Here is a 21,542-nt window from a genome sequence, read left to right as displayed (position 1 = left end):
GACATGAATTCACCATGAGTCAGGTTCCCACACTGCATTTTAGATTTTTGTTTGGAGGACGGATAAAGCAGCAGCAACAGGCTTTGTAGTGACCTGTTTGTATTCTCTGTTGCCCTATGTGAAAAGATATATCTGTGCATGTGTTTTTGTTTATGTGCTGTGAGGTTTGCGGGTATTCAGAAGTGGCAGGTTGTAATCAGTGGAGGCAGAGCGGTGAGTCACACAATGCATACCAGATACTTGGGGTCTCTGGAACAGTGCTGAGGTGTTGTCACATACAGCACGTGGGCCGAAACTGGGCTGATGATGATATGGTTAGAATCAGTTCTTGTGTTGTCTTAGCTTAGATAAATATCTGTGCAGAAATAAACTTGCACTTTGTTTCAGCTGTCAGCTACTGTTTAGCAGAAAATGTCCATTGACCCATTTTAACAGCATTTCTGTCATAATTCTATTTTTTTAAACTGCTGTTGCTTGCAGTCTTTAATTTAAACGTAATAAAATGATACAAGTAACAAAATACAAGTGAAAGCAAAAAAAAGTTCAGCATAATTAACTAGGCAAACTGATTTGACTGACTGACTGCTGAACATTGTTTCCAGCAGACGCTGATATCCATTTATGTATGTATGGCCTTATGGAAGTCTTTGATCACGTTGCCTCAGTTGCTCAGTTGTGCCGCTTCGCACTTCACAACATAAGAAAAAGCTGACTCAACTGCTACCCAACTTCTAAAACAGTTGTGGTCATCTTACAACTCGATTACTATAACACCCTCCTGAAGATATACTTTTTGTTCTCTCAGGGGAATTTTTTTATGCATTTTACCTGAAATACAACCCACACACAAAGGGCTCAGACATGCAAATTGGAAAGCTGGTAGAGTGATGGGAGCAGTTAGGAGTTTTATACCTTGCTGTACAGGAGGTGAACTGGACCAGTCCACCAGTCCATCTTCCATACATTGGTCCATACTGGACTTGAACCACTCACCCTCTGGTTCCCATTGTATTAAGACTGACTTATATCCCGATGAAGCGTAAAGTCTGCTGTGATTGAAGCTGGAAGTCATTCTTGTTGGTGTTTGAGCTGCTGCTCTTGTCAATACAGCAGGGGCCTCCCATTCTGCAGCCCAGGACGACACTGCCCCGCCGTGAAACAGAGTGAACTTGATGCTTGGGTAACTCGGGACACACATACCACTGAAATAACTGGCTGTCTAGCTGGCCAGGACAATACCCTTTCCTTAAGGCTACTTGCAAATGTCTCTTATTGGAAAATAAGGGCGCCTTAGAACTTCCCCCGAGCTGACATCTCCCATGACCTATTTTCATTATGGCTGATGCTTGGTGACTAGCTGCAGAGTGCTAAATGGAGAAAGGACAATACACAGATGAGAACAAACACACAATGTGATGATACTCGTCTGCCCAGAGTCTGACCCGAGCTAACTGATGACTTATACTAATGGTCTAATTTGAGACGTGGTGTAGGCCGGTTTATGCTGAGTGAGGGGAAATAAAGAAAAAAAAGAGATTAGATACTCAGAGGAATAGGAAGCAGTGTTATTTATAGCTATGTGAAGGACTTTTCCCCACAAAAAACAGAGGAGAGGAAGTCAGTGATCTCCTCAGAGATGCTGAAGAGGTCAGGCTGGATACCACTGCAGTGGGAAATGCTAGAGGGCAAGGGGGCGAACAGCCTGTGATCCCCTAGGAGCAGTTGAGCCACGCAGGGGTTGGAGGCTAAAATGTGACGGCGTGACATCTCCGGAGGTGGTGGAGAGGGAGCCAGGAACAAGAAACAGCAACACCTCAACAGAAGACACAGCCTTAGGGCTAGCTATGAGCACTCTGCTGGGTGTCCCCTGTTGAGCCATTGTACACAGAGACAAACAAACAAACACAGCATACATCAAGTTCAATACAGTGTGTGTTGTGGAAAGTCCCAAACGGCATCATGAGTGAACTTCCACACCACAAAACCTCAAGTCTTATACACACACTGCTACCCTCAGGATTTACACACACACTGTACTAACTCAGCTCAATACCGTCCCCCTCATCCAAGCTTGTGACATTTGCAGAGAGAGCCTTAAAGACGGGGGATAAATAGGGAGGAGAGCTGGAGAGAAGAGGGTAACACACTCCTCCTCTCCCCTCTTCTCTCATTATAATTCTCTCATCAGTCTTCCCTCTGGAGCAGAGGGGAGGGGTGGTGGGGGGGACATGTCAGGGTTTATTAATCGCTCCAGGAAATATTATTGACCTGGACCTTCTGCTCCCTTTCTCCCCTGCTGCAGTCAGTGTCTCTGCACTGCTGCCTCCACATTCCTCCGGTGTCCTGCCTGGACACATAACAGGACACTGCGGCACAGCGTGGAGGCTTCAACACAGTGTCTTCATTGACTATGCACTTGGCCTAGGTTTTCTTTTCATCGCAGCTGCAAAGCAACACACACACACACACACACACCTGCAGTGGTGTGGTGTGGCGTGGGGGGGGGTTGGTGGTGGACAAAGCGCGCTCTGCTCTGCTTCATTATGAAGCGCGCTTTGCTTAGATTCCAACTTTTGCGCAAATGTAAAAAAGAAAAGAACACCTTCTAAAACTGCAAACATTGCGCGGCTTATTGGTTTTCAAATCTTACCACTGGCTTCTCAAAAGAGAGGTGGTGGTTAAATCAATGTGATGTGAAACCCATTCTGAATGCTCGAACGCAGAAGGATCGATCGGAGATGCTCCTTTATCCTCCCTCCTCTGCATTCTTCTACCAGGAGAGAGAGAGAGAGAAAAAAGAAGCTCTTTCAGCTGAGGCTTCTTGGATGTCACTGTTTTGTAGGGGAGTCTGGACTGACACTGGCGCGCATGTCTGTGTGTGTGTCTTTGTGCGCACATGAACAAGTGTTTGTGTTGGGGAGATGTTATCAAACCGGAGGGGAGAGGTGGCAAAAAGCAGAGACATGACGGGTGTAGCTGCTAAGTAAAACTCATTCGTAGATGAGTATCAGTTGACATCCAGGCCTTTTGTTGCCGTGCGTGTTGTGTCTGTTTGTGTTGTGGTGTTTAACATATAGCACCCTAACACCCTACACGTGCTGTATCCTGGAGATGACTTGTTGGCATGGCATTGCCACGGAAACATGCAAGGAAAACAGCTGTTATCAGCTCAGAAGGACATTTAGCACTGGTCAATCTGATAATGCACTGATTAAACCTTGAGCGTATGTCTTATTAGAGTAGGAAGATATTTTGCATTGAGCCTTTTATTAAACATACACGTAAGCTTCTTTATTTCTATATGAATTTAAATGTGAAATTTAACAATTTATTCTTCTCTTGCCGGCTGTTATTCTTTTTTTTTTCTCAATGGGCTGGTGAGGACTAATGTTATCATCAGCTTTGCTTTTCATATATTGGGATATTGCGCCTCCTTGTGGACTTGTTGGGTATTACAGTGTAAGCTTTCTGGCAGGATTAATGAATGACAAGGATATACGAGTGTGTTGTTCCATTGTGTCGCCATGAACTTTGCACAGATGAGCACATTCCTGAAAGTGACAAATAAAGAAATATGCCTCAGATCTGTCAATAGCTTTTGTGTTCGCTGAACGGTGATACTATCCAGCGGCCGTTTTTCTCATGAATCTTGACTTTTGCAGACATGTCTGGCACTAAATTTAATATCCGTCTTTATTTTGTTTTTCTGCAGTCACAATGGTCCCACTTCTATTTTTGATGGCAACCACAACAACATCCAATTCCACAGGCAACAGCAACCATACACATGGTAAGGACAATGCAAAGAGTCGTGCACCTTGACATGTGAGACTGAGTAATGCTGTAACAATTTGAGATAGCGACACATTCCCATCCCATCCACTGCATCATCATGACTTTCCCCTAAGATATGATTATTATGCATCTTCCTCAGCGCATGCATCTGCTTGATAATAGCCTTTTCTACAGCCTTGTTATTAGCGGATCACAATGAACTTCAGCAGCACTGGACAGTAATTTACGGCTTATTGTGAGTCTTTATAAACTCAGCTAATAGCCGGCTGTGTGGCTGTGACTCTTGGCTGAGTCTCCATTCTTAAAGCCTCTGGTTTTGTGTTAGACGTGCCGACAGGACAAAATGAGCTGATGCTTATCTCTTTAGACATAACTGTGCTGAAGCCAGTTATTAAATCAGGCCTGTGGCCAGAGGATAACATGGGAGGTGTGTTGCTGTGTCAACTATTTGATAACCGAGCATTTTGCACACACAAACATATGCACATATATCGTTGGCCTTTCCCCTCTCTTTCCTGCTTCTTTGTTGACGGTGCTCCCTGACCCCCGGCTCTGCCTCTCCTTCTTCCTCAGAAGACGTTCCATCCCACAGCAACCACATCCTCCCCATCGTGCTGGTCCTGTCCCTGCTGCTGCTCATCATCGCACTGCTAGTCTGGTACTTCCTCAGGTAAAGTCTCCCACACTGCGAGGACTCACCCACCTCACCTTACCACCCCACCCCCCTCCCTTCCCTGGGCCTGGCTGTCTGGCTGTGAGCCAGGCTCGGGGGCAGAGCTCAGGGTGACAAACACTTCCTCCTTTAGTCATTGAGGCGGAGCCCCGTCAGGAAGTGCTGCTAGCAGACTCCCTCTCATGCTTAGTTAGAATAGAACGAGCTGTGACAGTGGACGTTGACAGGCAACAGAAGACGGCGAAGAACAAATTTTGTACCATATTCGGACTAGAGTGCTGACTTTCCAAGACATCGGCTAATGAGAAAGAATAGCTTCTCAAGTTTCAGATGGTAGGATGGAAAGACTTTTTGTTCATGGCTACCTACATTATTTTAAAAAATAAACTCAATTCACCATGACATTGTTGACTCTCATGTTTTGTACCATTGTGTTTAATTTTTTTTCCTGGCAGGTTAAAAAACCAGAGAAAAGCAGTCGTCACAACAGTCGACAAGAAGATACCAAATGGCATCCTGGAGGAACAAGGTAACACTGTTGCACATTGTTGAGATTGTGAGAAACAGCAAGACAGATTGTAGATTGTTAGAGCAAAAATGGTGGCTGTCAAAAGAAACAAATGAATGTCAAGGAGACACACAGAAAAATGAGGCAAAGAAAAAGAAAGCGAGATGAGACTGGAAGCGAAGGGGGTGTAATAGATGCATCAGCTTTATGTTTGTAACGGTGTGCAGACCGTCCCACAACTGCATTGTGGTTGTCTATACTTCCTGTGGTTAATGTGAATAACACTGTGTGTTATCAACTTCTTTTATAGATTTTTGATGCAGCTCTTAAATATAGCATACACAGTGGCAGTTGCACAAGATAAAAGTAGTCGCTGAGCTTCGAGATGCATCCTTTTAATTAGTAGCTGGTTTGTGTGAAGTTTGCTAACAGCTATTGGACCTCACAGGAAACAGCACTTCTTGAACTGTATTTTCTTATCCGATACTACAATGGCATGCACTGTAAAGAGCAGATTTCTTGTAGATAGGCATGCAAACTTGGATATCTGGCTGTAAAATGCATAACACACCCCAAAGGTAGCTATATCAGTGACTGATTAAATATCAAAGTATTAGGTGAGCTGCTAATTACTGTGACACATGGTTCACATCTTCACATGTGAGTGCAAGTGTTGGGGAAGCATTGCGGTATTGGTTTATTGAAATGTATGAAGGTGAAAGCAGAAGTCTCTAGTGAACATGATGTCAAAATGTATCAAATGCTATTTTTTAATGTTGTTTTGCCTTGATGACTGTACATGTGGGTGTGCTGAATGTCATCTGATATGTGTTGTGTTTTAGAGTTTGGATACAGTACTGAGTCGTTATACACCGTTATACCACCAGGTCAGGTATACAGTACAGGGTGGCGGTATGAGGCACCTCATGTTACTAACACTCTCTTAGTACTTTTTCAACTTACATTTTCCAAATTTTGTGAGTGCTAACCGAATGCCTAGTCCGGTGCTTGAGAAAAACCTGCCTACGGGGTACTGTAAGTGGCTTCTCAATGGGGTTCTTTGGTTATCTAACACCTGTTGATGTTTGTGATCATTGAATACTTACACTCCTTTTTTTTCATTTATCAAGGTGGCAAACATACACCAACATGTCAAAAGATTGTAAATCAGTTTGGTAATCATTTTGGTCTTTGATAAGCTGTTTTTAAAATCATAATAAGATTGTTTAAGTCTGGAGATTCTAACCAAGGGTACTTGTACTGTACATCGGGTGTACTTTATTTCTGCTAAGGAGTACATAGAAACTAAATTGAAAAAGTAGAAACAAGCAACATGGGAACACTATGTGTTACAACTGAGGGAGCAAGAAAACTAGTTAGCGAGTGAACAGAGAGGTTACAGTCATCGAGCAGTTATGGTTACTTTAAATCATTTATGTTTAAATAATTTAAAAATGAAAGGTAGCTAAAGGTAATAAATAAATTGAAGTAATGTAGCTAAATTGGTAGTCAGTTGGAAATAGTTTACATGGCTTACAGTAATGGTTGAAACATTTAGTTTCATTTAAATCCAAGTTTGACAGGATGAAAACTTTATTGTAACAATATCTATCTAAGTATTATTAGTTATTATTAGTAAGTATTATTGTAAAAAACATCTGACAGAATTGTTGGGAACCTCTAGTCTACTTCAACACAATCCTGTTTTGTAATAAATTTCTCTCCACCATTCCCTTATTAATAATTGAATCAGTTATTTTCTTTAACACACAACAAATAATTCAAGATTAAAATCCATCAGTCCTGCAGGGATGATTAACCCACTGAATGTTCTCCCCACAGAGCAACAGACGGTGGTCCTCCTGCCCAGATCCCCTTCAGCCTCTAAGACCTACTTCCCCATCCCAGTGGACCACCTTGAGGAGGAGTACAGGCTCCGCTCAGCTGACGATGGCAAACTCTTCAGGGAAGAGTATAATGTAAGTGTCCTCTCCTCTCCGCCTGGAGATTAGACTAACAGGTGGTCATAAGGCTGAGTCTTCTGTATTCTGTGCTAAAGTAGTGTTTGTATCAGGCATCTCTGGGTTTAAGTACTAGGTTGCTGTGGTGCATAAATACTCCATGATTTGGTTATTATTATGTAGCTTTGTGTGTTTTGAAATGATATCTTGTACCCAAGATGTCGGAGTGTGTTGTGCTTTCAACTGTGGCAACAAAACCACCTATAAAACATCTAAAATTGGAGTTGAATGGTTTTCCCCACAATATCTGAGATATGTCGTTTATGTGTGTATTTTTATATTCAGTAAAATTACTGGAGATATGTGTCACAACGCCCATGACACATACTTTACACATACACGCCTCTCATGTATGAAAAATACCCTCTTGCCTATTTGTGACTATGATTGAGGATCTGAGTCAAAATAAAGGGTATGACTCACGGTCAGTTTAATACGTACGAGGTATGATTTTTGTGACAGTTTGTGAGCAGAGACAGAGGAAGTTACAGTTCTCTGCTTCAATGGAGGAGTGTGTACTGTAGGTAGCAGAGGAAGTGCCTTACAAAGCCTCACATGCAGCAGAACACAATGCACACAAGCAGCTAAAAAAGAGTAGTAGAATCTAACTGTAGTTTTGTTTTGTAGTCCTTGCCAGGGGGTAGTGCCCACGGGATGTATGAAGAGGCTAACAAGGACGACAACAAGGAGAAGAACAGATACCCTAACATCCTTCCCTGTGAGTGTACTTTCTGTTCTGTAGGAACTAGGTTTGCTTTTGACTCACACCCAGAGCTCACAGTTTCCTGCCTGTGTGTGCACGTGTCTTTGTGCGTCTCGCTTTTTTTTTTGTTTTCACAGTTCAGCTATAGTTAATCCTCCAAAACACCTCTGCCCTTACAGTTTCCTCACCCTTCTTCTTTTTTTGCTTTCTCTCTCTGCTCTCTCTTCATAATTCATTGTGATGAATTAATGCAATGCCTTATGTGTAAAACACACTTATTGGCTTTCTTGTCTATGGTTTGGTGAACAGATTGATACCCCTGTCACATCTGTATGGTAAACATGTGGCTCGTCTACAGCCGGCTATCTTAGCTCAGCATAAAGACTAGAAATAGGGGGAAACAACTAGCCTGGCGCTGTCCATACCGAAGTAACGATCCACCTCCCAGCACCTCTAAAGCTCATTAATTAAACAATTAAGATATAACTCTCTCCATGGGTTATGTGCCAGACTATTTATTTTGCCAAAAGCAGTTACTAAGCAACCAGCAGAGACTCCAGGAAGTTCCTGCTCCTGGATTTTGTTAGCATTGGACAGGCTAGCTTTTCCCCATTGTTTCAAGTTTTTATGTGGAGTAAAGCTGCTGGACAGACATAAGTCATATCAAGCAATGGCGACCCCTAGTGGGGGAACCAGTGACATGACCTGTCTCATAACTGATAAAAAGATGATATGTATGCCATCTACGTCATCATCTCATCAAGATTTCACTTTGAGTTGCTCTCGACTTCCTCGTTCTAAAAATGGGTCTGGGTCATGCTGTGTTGTGCCTCCTGAATATGAACCAAAATTCAAAAGTTTCATTTATAATTGACAATGCAGCCTGCATAATTCTCAACCGGGAAAAAGGCAGAGAAAATAAAAAGTAGGCTACCCACAAAACAACCTCACATTACATAATGTCAATTTTCACAGGAACATTATGACCTATCACAATATATCATTTTTTACTCTGCACTGGATTAAATCACAGACGACCTCCACACTTATAACAAATCACTATTACTTGTCTAGTGTTTAATCAGAGTACAGTGACAGACTCACTGTCACTATCACTCTAAACCTTCCTGTGGTATTTTTCACCAACAGATGATCATTCCAGAGTGGTGTTGACTCAGCTGGATGGAAATCCCTGTTCGGACTATGTGAATGCTTCGTATATTGATGTGAGTTATGCTCTTTGGTTGACGGCACTCAACACTAACTTTGCAAAATAATAATTATCATCTTTATCAATTTTTATGAATGTTCATAATTGCTCTACATCAGTAACAATCACATTGTTATTAAATCACAAGTTCTCAGCACATGAGAAGTAGAGGTTTGCACAGTTGTTATAGAATTACAAATGTTTAAATTTAACTGTTTCTATGTTTAATTAAAAAGTTCATATCAAAACGTATTAATATTCTTAATTAACTGAATATATTTTCTAACAGGGTTTCACGGAAAAGAACAAATTCATAGCAGCACAAGGTAAGATATAGTGCACTTGGATACAGCCTACAGAATTCTACTGATATCTTGGCTATTAATTTCATGTCTCAATAAATCATTTAATATTATAATAAAGATTGAACTTTTTTGGCTCACAGGTCCAAAAGAAGATACGACAGCAGATTTCTGGAGGATGATTTGGGAGCTGAAAGTTGCAACTGTTGTCATGCTGACAAACCTGAAAGAAAGGAAAGAAGTGAGTGATTTTCCACTTGTCTTCAAAGTGTCTCAGGGGAGTTAATTTATTCATAAAGCTGAAGTATCCATGAGCAAAATAACATTCCTACGAGCTCCAGGGTTTCCTTCATCATCCAGGTTTCTGCTCTGACAATCTGAAGGGATTAATGAAACATCACAAAAAGAGTTGAGAGGACATGGTGCTTAAAATAGATTTCACAGGTTTATGGTTGAAGGTGAAACCACAGAGTTTAATTTGAGCTATTCATTTCACACCTGTAATCTCTCTGCTGACATCTCTTTCCTCCGCTATAATTACACCGCCTCTATTGTGAACCATGTGAACCTGAGCTCAGTGAGCAAGGAGAAAGGCTACGAAAGATCAATAAGAAGAGCACTGGCGAAGATTTAAATCAGCGTGTGACGGGTCGAAATCAATGGCTACATAATGTGTTATTAAGTCCTCTAAGTCAGTATCATAATCACTCAGTAACGTCTCATATTGAGTGGTTTCACTCCTCTCACTTACACTAATCTGGACTGACTGGCTGTGAAATTGAAGCATGTGCGCTGTTGCATTTGAATCATTCAGCGCCTTGAATGGAAAGATCTTGAATATGTTACAGAAGAACAACTCCCTTTTAGGTATTTCATTTATTGAATAATGATCCCTTCCCCTCAGGACAAGTGTTACCAGTACTGGCCAGATCAGGGATGTTGGACCTATGGGAATGTGAGAGTGGCAGTAGAAGACTTCACTGTTCTCGTGGACTACACCATACGCAAGTTCTGTATACAATATGTAAGTTTCAAGAAGTGGTTATTTAGATATTGTGTAATATTAATACGCAAAACGTGTAGTTCAGTTCCTTTTTCATAGTAATATAACTCGACTGTTGCTCTGAATTCCTAAGTAACTGATCTGAAAACATCTTGCTCTAGGGCACAGCAGATGTATCCAGATCATTGAGCAAAATCTGTTGCTATTTTGATAATGGTTCCTGTTGAAACTCTGTTCTGGTCTGTTGCATCTGCAAAACCTGCTATTCGAGTGTTGTTAACACTGTTAACTGTGTTCTGCTTGTGTTTGTGTCGCTACATAGCAAGCCAGCGATGCCGCCAAGACTCCCAGGCCGGTCACCCAGCTCCACTTCACCAGCTGGCCCGACTTTGGAGTTCCTTTCTCCCCCATCGGCATGCTCAAATTCCTCAAAAAGGTCAAGGTGGTCAATCCCGCCTTCGCTGGGCCTATTGTGGTCCACTGCAGGTACCAGACAGCAGAGTTAATGGGTCATTGTTTATTATTTTGTTGTTTATGTGCTTTTGACTGTAATACATTTGAAATGGTTTTAATTATCCAATTTGTTTCTATGGAGATGAACATATACTCTGGAAAACAAGCTGTCAGCTGTGAAACATTTTGAATGACTATAGCGATACATGTGTTTACGAGCACAGATGTTCCTTTGTTTCCCTGCTGTTGTGTCAGCTGAGGATTGTGGTCCATTTAGTGCGTGGTTTGTTTTGTGTCCCTGCAGCGCTGGTGTCGGGAGGACAGGAACCTTCATCGTAATAGATGCCATGATCGACATGATGCACGCAGAGCAGAAAGTTGATGTGTTTGGCTTCGTTTCTAAGATACGAGAACAGCGCTCACAGCTCATTCAGACAGATGTGAGTTGGAGATAACAAGTTCCAGGCTTGTCTATAATGTCAGCCACATGACACAGGACTAATACTTGAGTTATTGAGTCAATTAATCATTTGCAAATGGTCAAATGTGACCATGCATAATATGTGTGTGTGTGTATTCTCACCCCCAGATGCAGTACTCATTCATCTACCAGGCCCTGCTTGAATACTACCTCTATGGAGACACAGAGTTGGACGTGTCGTCTCTGGAAGGACATCTGCACAAGCTGCACAACACCTTTGCAAACGGTGACCGGGTCGGCCTAGAGGAAGAGTTTAAGGTAAGACGTTGATCCATAACAAAAAAATAAAAAATAAAAATCACAATATAGCATTAATATGACACTTGATTTAAATAGCTCATCCATATTAGTATCAATAAATAAGTACAGACAAACCTTTCCAATCACATATACCATTACCTTCATATACTATAACTTTCCTTGACTTGTTGTTGAATGGTGATGCACATTTAAACTTGATTTACCTATTACGTATTTTATCACAGAAAATGTCTACAGTATGTATGTGAAGTGTCAATTAATTATAACCCAATTACAAATGGGGACACTACTGAACGACAGCAGTCATGAACACACACATAAAGACAAGACACTCCTATTCTAATTCTGTCAGTGATCCAGAAACCTTCATTTACAAATAGATAATGTGTGCAGTCAACACTACGTCGCCTTGTTTTACCTCCCTATTTAAACTTGTGCACTACATGATAGTGAACATTTGCATGTTTGTAACAGTTTGCATGATTAATTTCTGCCCAGAAACTGACCAACATGCGAATAATGAAAGAGAACATGAGAACGGGGAACCTTCCTGCCAACATGAAGAAGAACAGAGTCCTGCAAATTATTCCATGTAAGAAAGAAGGAAAACCATGGACGAAAAAAAATAAACCGGATGTCTGTTCTAGATATCAACTCCTGGTCCAGATTATATTACTATGTTTCCAATACTGCTCTGTGTTCCCATTTCAGATGACTTCAACAGAGTCATTCTCTCCATGAGACGAGGTCAGGAGTTCACGGATTACATCAATGCATCTTTTATAGATGTAAGTAAATCATAACGCCTTCAGTTCAGAGGTGTTGATATTAACAAACATTATTGGACTTGTAAAGCTAAATATGGGCTTTTTTTCTTTTGCTGTGACTCAGGGCTACAGACAGAAGGACTACTTCATTGCCACCCAGGGCCCTCTGACACACACAGTAGAGGATTTCTGGAGGATGGTGTGGGAATGGAAATGTCACTCCATTGTAATGCTCACTGAACTCCAGGAGAGGGAGCAGGTAAGCTGCGAGAGTTTATAGCTGCAGGCTATGATTGATGACTTCAAAAGCGCTACAGCAGTACAGCATGAATCATCTCTACTTCCGCCTCAAAACGGCACTTTCATGTCATGACACGTCTGTGCACTTGTTCTTAGTTTGAGCCACGAATGACTTTAGAATATTTCCATCTTATATATGAAGCTGTAGTTTCTGTTCAACTTATTTGTCGGCATTTGTCTGTTTTTGCAGGACAAATGTTGCCAGTACTGGCCGACAGAGGACTCAGTCACCTATGGAGATTACACAGTAGAGCTGAAGGGAGACACTTTGTGTGACACCTTCAGTCTACGAGACTTGGTACTCACCTTTGTCCCGGTAAGCAAATGAACCTAGCACTATCACACAGCTGTTATTGAGGCAGTGACACCACATTACATTTGCCTCTCATGATAATAAGACATTTATTGGTTCTCTGGATGTAAATCCGTTGAGTATCTTAATTTCTTTTAAAGTCATATGAACTCATTTGTATTGAGTAACTGCAACTAAACATTATAATTTGGTTCTACTTTAAATCATAAATGTTACTTGAGCTGTTATTCTCAATTATTTCAGTTATTAGTAACTTTACCTCTTTGAGAAGTCCAAAGACTTTTCAGCAAAGAAAGGAGGTGTGGAAGCTACATTCATGTGTCAATCTTTAAATTTAATTTAGATTTTAATAATTTGCAATTAAAACCAATGAAATTTAGTTTTAGGTTTTACAGGGTTTTTGTGTCTGACTGTGTAAAGCTAACATCATTGTCTCAAAAAGAACAAGAACACAAAAAGTGAGTATATAAAACTCTTTTGGCTGCCAGAGGAAATGCAGTGGGCAGGATGTGTTTAAGATTATCAAGTGTGAGCCTCCCATCTAATAGATTTCATTAAATTCGACCCACAACACCTCTCAGAGGCTCGGGAGTACATTCCTGCCTCCTGGAGCAGCACCATCAGTCCACCACTCATCTACTGCACACTTAACCTACACTGACATTGCACCTGCCATTACGCTTTCATATTCTGCTAATAAATCATATTTAAAAAGTTATGATGATCTCTTGTCTGCCTCTGCATTTCCTCTCAAAGGAGAAGCAGACGAGGGTGATCAGGCACTTCCACTTCCACGGCTGGCCGGAGGTCGGCATCCCGGCCGAGGGGAAAGGCATGATCGACATCATCGCCTCAGTGCAGAGACAGCAGCAGCAGTCTGGGAACCATCCCATCGTCGTACACTGCAGGTATTTGAACCTTTTTATGTTGGCATACTTGCATATGACAGCTTAAAAGTGTTTGCATTTGCAAGCTACTGCTTGCCCTTAAAATAATTAAAGAGTTCCTTTTTGTTGTGTTTGTGTGTGCTGCAGTGCTGGTGCAGGGCGAACAGGTACGTTCATTGCACTGAGCAATATCTTGGAACGAGTCAAAGCAGAAGGCCTGCTGGACGTGTTCCAAACTGTGAAGAGTTTACGCATGCAGAGGCCTCATATGGTCCAAACTGTGGTAAGTATCAGCAGGAGTGGATTCTAAATAATGGACAGTGCTAAAAATAAAAAAAGCAACCTCCTAATCCATCTCTTGTTGTTCTTTTCAATCCACAGGAACAATATGACTTCTGCTACAGGGTGGTACAAGACTTTGTCGACATTTTCTCAGACTATGCCAATTTTAAATGATGAGATTTGCCTTAAACATGGTTTTTAATGTTGTTTTCTAAAGCTGGTTTGTCAGTTTTATGTGTTTCTTTAACTTGGTCAAATGATCTATTTTGCTATGCACTTGTCCTACCATTAACTGAACTCCATCCTCACTGTAATATACTGTATGTCAGTGGATGAAAATTGTAAATGGAAAAAAAAAAGTTAGATTAATAATGTATATTTCACATCATGTATGATAATTATTTTGTCATGAAGTGTTGTTTTAAACCTGGTCTCTTTATTTCAGTTTTGTTGTATAATACTGTACTTTAAATGTTTATCTAAGTGTTATTTTGGATTGACCACGTAATATTTTTAAAAGTTGTAGTTATTGTAAATGTATTTATGTATTGACGAGCACATTCCTTTTTTGAGTTTGGAGAAAACGGTGGGAATGTTAAGTTTGTTTGTTTTTCTTAATGTAAACAGTACATTCTTTCATTTATTGATGACTTCTATCTGAGATTAGAGGCGATATTTGAACTGTTTTTCATTGTCCTCAAGCTACATGCCCGTCACGAATGCGATACTCTTTCCAATGGAAATATTGTCACTTCAGCCATAATGCAAAGGAACGGAAAGTTATGAGCCAATGTGACAACACCAGGGTTTGATTCCGATATGGATTCGGGCAGAAGTTTTACAGTTAGGTGTATCAGAAAGTTGTGAAAGACCACTAAACCGGTTTTGTACCTCATTAAAAAGTGGTATGCAACTGCATTTAACATGGATGTAACATTACTACAGTCTGCCTTTTGTCTGTAGACAGCAAAAAGTATTTTGCTAAAATGACTGCACATTAAAAAGCACATATAACTAAGCCTTTTGCCAAGAACCTGCAATATTCAAGAGTATGTTTATTGCTTTATTTATATTATAGATTAGAGATTTTTCACAAATCAGTGCCATATGTACATTTTTAAGACACGGAAAAGTGGAACAACCCTAAGTTGAAGGCCGAGCATTGAAAGGTAATTGTTAGTGTGGTGGCTGAATGCATTAGAGTCAATACAACATGACGACTTGTGTCAGGTACACAGGAAAGTATTCAAAGTGTAACATTAGATGAGTCCTGAACTGGCAAAAACCACAATAAATAAAACAACACCCCATACGATCAGTGTTACTCTTTACGTTATAAAGAATACATCCGTTTGTTATTCCACAAATGAGGAACCCGAATGTTTCATAGAAAAGTATCTAGTGGTAGTTTTATTCATAGGAAAGTATCTGAATGTGAGACAGCATTTCTTCTGAGGCAGTAACTGCCATCCATCTGGTACTTTGACTTTAAACCAAACATATGGAATGATTTGACCAAGCTCTGCTTTAATCCTCTTTGAGATGTGTGATTTTGTTGATGCTGTATGTAAATACTACATGACAAAGTGCTAACATTGTGAAAGTGGCTGACCAGCAAAGGAACTGTCAAGTGATTGGTCATATTTGTGTGCTATCTGTGGGAGATGTGAAGTGCGGCAGAAGTAGACTTAACAAAACAACCCCCTCCCCCCGAGTCTATTTTCCCATGGCTTCTGTTCGATCTATGCCGTCCTTTTTAAGAATATTGAGGAGGGTCTGTTTAGACTACAGCTCTTTGCCTTTGTGCTCGCTCTCTGTGGGTGGTCTATCCCTTTTTGGATTCTCAATGTCTTTGAAATGCAAGTTGCAATATTAAATTCATCTGAAAATGCTTTGGGCGTCAGTGAAGTTTTCTTAAGATGTCTTCATTAGTGAAAAATACAAACAAACAAAACTATTAGTGCCACTCTGCAACATCTTATACCCGTGTCTTACTTCAACTTTAAGGGAGACTGCTCAAACCACTGCAACTATAGATATGATTCATGTGAATAATAACTGCATACATCTACATAACCCTTTAAACCAGGGGTGTCCAAACTGTTCCACAAAGGGCCGGCGTGGCTGCAGGTTTTCCTTCCAACCAACCAAGAGCACACAGTTTGACCAATCAACACTCTGAAGACTGAGATCAGTTGATTAAATTAGTCAAGTCTGGTGTGCTCTTGGTTGGTTGGAACAAAAACCTGCAGCCACACCGGCCCTTTGTGGAACAGTTTGGACATCCCTGCTTTAAACACTTCATGACATCCTGACCTAAACAGTGGAACAATGTTTTTTTGGTTAAACGGTTTATGCGATCTGAAAAATGTCAGAAAAAAGTAAAAAATGACTGTACATAACTCATTCACCCATTCACACACATTCATACAATGATGCTCATCAGTTTGGGAGCTAATATTAGCAATCAATAGCACAGCCTTGAGGATTTGGGGTTCAGTGTCTTATAATGATGGCCTTGATCTTGGCCATACATGCTCATGATCATTTTCCTAAAGCAAATCATGATGTCATCAGATGTTTTGAATGACCAACAGTCTAAAAACAAAGATATTCATTTTAAGATCACACATGACTAATGAGAGCAGTAAATACTTACAAATGAGGAAGAATATTAGAATGTTTTAGGTGGAAATGACTTGATCATCAAAATAAAACTCAGACAAAAACAACATTTTTGTTTATAGACTAATCGCTTAATCACCAATCATCATCTGTGTTTATATTAGTCTGGATACGGCCATTAAAAGGACATGTTCACAAGTATATATAAAGATTCTTTCTTAATTTACTTTTAATCTAGTTAATGTGGAACACTATCTACTGTCTTCTATGCAGAAATGTATTTAAACATATCAAGTTGCTATCAGGCTTTAGCAGTCTCATTTAGTCAAATTAAGTGGATTATAATCTTTAACACAAACTTCTCTCTGTGTTTCCCTGTTGAGCTGCAACAATAACAAAAAAGTAGCAGAATGTGTACCAAGAAGGCTGTGACTTTGGAAAATACTCCATGTCTAACTGATGTTAACTTCAAATCACCTTTGATTAACGGTAATTGTCCCCCATGACTTACATTCAGTGTGCATTACAAAGGAATCTATTAATGGTCAGTATAGATAGAAACAACAATTATCTCTGCATAGTATGCAGTTTTTCTTGTGTTTTTATCTCTCATTGTCATCAGTGCTGGAGACAGCCAGAACGAGTAAGTAAAGTACAGGAATAAGAGTATGAGTACGAAAACATTTAAATGCCAGCAGGAACAGACAAAATACAATAAAACTAAAGGCGATTTGTATGAAAAACCACAACCGACTGAAAAAAAATCATTAAAAAAAACCTCAGACTAATTCAAAACATGCACAGAAACAAAGAGGTTTAAGTTTTCCTGCCTCCAACAATCCAGTTTGCAAATTTCCCCCCCAGAAAATAGTCATCACTGAAGATACCTTCAGTGTTAAGATGGTCATCAACGTCTTTCACTGGTTGTTATTTGATATATATCAGTGATATGTCAATATATCAATCAGTGAGACTTCTTGATCATGTAGGTACTAATTTGATCCAACAGGGGGCAGTGGACCTCAATCTATATGTAGATGAGAGATTCTTTTAATTAAAGGGAAAATTCACCTGATAATACAAAGTCAATTTACTACACAGTCATTCCAGTTTATCATTATGCTGACCACCAAATTACAATTTTCATATATTTTAAATAGTGAAGTATATCCTTTTACTATTTGTACTTTGTACTATTTATATAGTACATTTGTATGTATTTATACAATGACACATCTTACTCTTCTCGTCAAACCTATTTCATTGCACTGTTGCCCCTGTGTTAACCCAGATATGACAAATAAACTTGAGCTGCTCTATAGATGTGAATAATGCAATAACTCCTGCATCAATCAATGATCATTACGTTAAAAGCATATTATGTATTTGGAGGATAATGTCTTGTTGTTCTTAACTAAAATGAGTTGTGGGGATCATGTTGAATTAAAATCAAACATCCATAAGACATATATGACACCCCTACAGGAATCAATACTTCTTTAAAAGTGTAAGCAGCAGATACCTACATAGTTACAAGTTGTAACATATGTAACTATGTATGTTACAACGTGTCTTGCAAGACACATAAGAAAGTTCATCTTTCAGACTGTTGCAATACACATGAACAGAACACATGATTGCTACCGGTCAATAACATGGAGGAGTAGATTTGAGCTATTTTTATCAAACAATCAGGTTTCTCATCAGAAAAAACCCAAGTGACAAAAAGCTGCTTTGTTGACAGTTTCCATTTCCTCTGTGAAATGGTGTCATGGCAACACGCCTCAGCGGGAGGGGCTGTAGCCCAAAAAGAAGGTCAGCATGAGTGAAGAGGTCATATGAATTATGTATTAACCCTAACTGACTCTCTTATTTTGATTGACCCCCAACTAATTATATTTAGTCTTTTACAAAGCTTCCCCTTTTCTTTTTGATATAATATGGAACATGAGCCATTTATCGACAGGGTGGCCTCTGCTGTGACCCCTCGGCTGAAAGGCTTTCATGTGTGCCTTCGGAAACTAATTTCTGATTACACAATGTATGTCCAAGCAAAGTCTTTTCACTTGTTCTGTCAAATTTTCCCAAACACGCTCACATTCCTTTCACAGTCTCCTGAATAGAAGATGAATTTATAACCACAAATGCATATGGAGGAAGTATTTGGGATTAGAAACATGTGGTATTATCATATGGAATTCTTTTTTTTTACATGAATGTTGTCAGACCAAAAACACTTTAACAGTGTGCCAGATTTGTTTCTTACTTTTATTTAGTCATTAAAGGTGAATCAACACACTTTCTCCCCGTAAGATTCATGTTTGTGATAGATGTCAGAATATGAACCTAATGGTGGCGCTACTGGGGAAAGTAAGGGCATCACCAAAGTCAGTGGGATTCATCCTCTGGGAACCATGAATTTCATGGCAAGTACCATTGCAATAGCAATAGCTGTGATATTTCAGTGTGGACCAAAGTTGTGGACCAACCAACTGGCAGACTTCAACATGGATGGCATGGCTAAAAACCTAAAGACCCCCTGCAATACTCTGGAAAAGGTATTTTTACTTTGTTGTTTGCTACACGAAACGTGTTGTTTCAAGATTTCAACATGACCATATCATGTTATCACAGTGACTCAATATCCTATAAACCAACCGGAGAGCCTGTCTTCCCCTTTGTCTTTCTTCCTGCCTGTCTGTCTCTCTGTTATCTACTTCATATTTCTTCACTGGCTTGATAATGACTTGGAAATTTGTTCTCTCACCATCTCATCCTCTGTCTGTCTCTCTTTCACAACGTAGCGTCTTGCTACACTAAAAACATTCTCAACAGGCGTTTAAGTCTCACTATAATTCAATCAGATAGCTCTTACTGGGATGTTAATGTGACACAATGCCCCCAGAAATGCATTACAAGTGTTATTCTATTCTCCCCTTGTTCCATCAGGCTAATATGTTTTTCAAGCTTCAGGAAATACAGTAGAAGCTCAGATGAACCAACTTGATTTGGTCCCAAAATGAAAACAAAACGTTGCGGGAAAGGAAACAATTATAATCCAATACAATAAAATCATATGCATGTCATTTTTGGTATAAGTTCTGGGGCTACTTACTTTTATGCTATTTAAAAAGGATATATCTAGTGATATAGTTTTGTCATGGTCAAGAAATTTAAACAAAATACTGAAACTAACAATGTATTAGTCCATCTCTCAATGTTTTTCAATGACCCTATCCTAGTAGGGTCCATTGATTCCTTCAGTAGACGAAAATCTTTAAAAAGGTGTAAAAAAGAATTAAAAAAAATAATCTGATTTCCTAAAACTGCTGGTAGTTTTTTAGCAAACATGACCCAAACAGGAGAAAATGTTGCATTAGATGGAAATTATTTTTGAACTGAGTGTCTGGTCTGCTGGTGAGTATAGATGCCAGCAGGAAGGGATCTAGTCAGCATAAAAAAAAAAGTCTTCATGTCATCATTATAAAGGAACATGTCATCCAGGGCTATGTTGTGGCTCACTGATGTGTTTTTGATTTAAATAACAACAACAATAACAACAATCTAGAATATAACCAGCTATATCCATTGAGAAGTAACAAGACAAAAAGTCTACAGCCAAATAACGGCCCTCTGAGGCTAAACTTAGGCACAGTGGAGCTAAAAGCTATCATCAGCAGAGCAACATAATCACAATGAAGGTGTTTAGCAGATATGTTTACCAAGTTCACACTTACTTTAGCATGTTAGCACTATACAGAAAGTACAGCCGAGGTTGATGATCATTTTCATCACTAGTTTTAACATATTTCACCATAAAAAATATTAGAAAACTTAATACAATTCCCCCGAGGTAGACATATTATTGTTGTATAATTACACTGACGGTGGTGCTTGTGGGGGTCAGTGGATCACCATGGTCATTGGGATTCATCCTCTAGGCACCATGAGCACCATCTAAAATCTACAACCAACCAGCGGAGGAACTCTATCTCTAGGATGGCTAAAATGTTTTTGCTTATTCAAGCAGCAGTATATGCATTTTTGTTTATGTATGTATGCATTTTTCAATTAGGGAATTATGGTAGTCTTGCTTGGTGGCAAAGGCATCAATACGTTTTTAGTGTGTGCAACATAAAAACAAATTTACGCAATGTTATTGCAGCAATGTTCCTGAGATGATAAAAAAAAAATTCTGACTAACTTCTTAGCAGGCCTTACAAACTTATGACTGTTCGCAGCTATTGCTCAAGTTCTGCCAGCAAACTGTGAAACCAATTGAATGCATTGTGTCAAAACCAATTGATCTAAATCTATCCAAAAGAAGAGAGTATGATCCACTGTTTAAAATCAATCAATAGGGCAAGAGAACTGTACTTCTAACAAGAAGTTGGCCCTGCTATGTCACTGATGACAATGTAGAAGTGTTGGCAGTATAACTATAGTATTGAATGTCTGTTTTACTTTTTTCTACCTTGCGTGCAAAGTAACTCCACACAGCTGACATGATAAGAGTGCTAGGCTAATTCACTGTCACGATGTTCTGTAAACACACCCTGCAACACCTGCTCTCTGTTTACGGCATGTCGCACAAAGTTGAGCATTTGGGCTTAGGTATTGGATCGGACGGGCTATAATTGTTTTTTCCGATGTTCGATCCTGAAATTTTGACCAATATTGGAACGATACCAATCCTGAGTATCGGATCGAGCCATCCCTAGACCAGTCCAGACAGCTTTAGGACTGGAGGTCCTCATCAAACAATCAATCAAAGGGTTATCTTTACCCTTTCTTTAATCTTGGTGAGTATAGATAAAACCCACAACAGATGTGACAATACATTTTCAAATGCAGTCCAGAGGAATTTATCTTGGAAGACTTCGTTGTTAGCTCAAATATGAATTAAAGTATTCAAATCAGTCAGCGATACAAATAGTGATGGGAATTGATAATATTTC

At 39.7% G+C, this 21,542-nt stretch overlaps 1 protein-coding gene across 3 annotated transcripts in view; it reads left to right on the top strand.

Moving 5' to 3' along the window:
* Nucleotides 1-15,851, top strand: part of ptprea (protein tyrosine phosphatase receptor type Ea) — a 51,274-nt gene extending 35,423 nt beyond the window's left edge. Inside the window, exons 3-21 of one of the 3 annotated variants that reach the window (XM_010737848.3) lie at nucleotides 3,713-3,790; nucleotides 4,369-4,465; nucleotides 4,924-4,997; nucleotides 6,819-6,955; nucleotides 7,625-7,715; nucleotides 8,850-8,926; nucleotides 9,200-9,236; nucleotides 9,356-9,453; nucleotides 10,117-10,236; nucleotides 10,538-10,701; nucleotides 10,973-11,108; nucleotides 11,258-11,407; nucleotides 11,909-12,002; nucleotides 12,122-12,198; nucleotides 12,302-12,436; nucleotides 12,668-12,793; nucleotides 13,547-13,698; nucleotides 13,825-13,960; nucleotides 14,059-15,851. In XM_010737848.3, coding sequence (XP_010736150.3) covers nucleotides 3,718-3,790; nucleotides 4,369-4,465; nucleotides 4,924-4,997; nucleotides 6,819-6,955; nucleotides 7,625-7,715; nucleotides 8,850-8,926; nucleotides 9,200-9,236; nucleotides 9,356-9,453; nucleotides 10,117-10,236; nucleotides 10,538-10,701; nucleotides 10,973-11,108; nucleotides 11,258-11,407; nucleotides 11,909-12,002; nucleotides 12,122-12,198; nucleotides 12,302-12,436; nucleotides 12,668-12,793; nucleotides 13,547-13,698; nucleotides 13,825-13,960; nucleotides 14,059-14,133 — 2,049 coding nt within the window. In that variant the 5' untranslated portion in view covers nucleotides 3,713-3,717 and the 3' untranslated portion in view covers nucleotides 14,134-15,851. Of the gene's footprint in view, nucleotides 1-3,712; nucleotides 3,791-4,368; nucleotides 4,466-4,644; nucleotides 4,802-4,923; nucleotides 4,998-5,787; nucleotides 5,864-6,818; nucleotides 6,956-7,624; nucleotides 7,716-8,849; nucleotides 8,927-9,199; nucleotides 9,237-9,355; nucleotides 9,454-10,116; nucleotides 10,237-10,537; nucleotides 10,702-10,972; nucleotides 11,109-11,257; nucleotides 11,408-11,908; nucleotides 12,003-12,121; nucleotides 12,199-12,301; nucleotides 12,437-12,667; nucleotides 12,794-13,546; nucleotides 13,699-13,824; nucleotides 13,961-14,058 lie in introns of those variants that run through there. The other 2 variants (XM_010737923.3, XM_019278765.2) reach the window with 2 other exon arrangements.
* The last annotated feature ends 5,691 nt before the right edge of the window (nucleotides 15,852-21,542 follow it).

Source organism: Larimichthys crocea, chromosome XVI (assembly GCF_000972845.2).
Source record: "Larimichthys crocea isolate SSNF chromosome XVI, L_crocea_2.0, whole genome shotgun sequence".
In the NCBI taxonomy this organism is placed as follows: domain Eukaryota; kingdom Metazoa; phylum Chordata; class Actinopteri; family Sciaenidae; genus Larimichthys; species Larimichthys crocea.
This window is presented reverse-complemented; position numbering and strand designations above follow the sequence as displayed.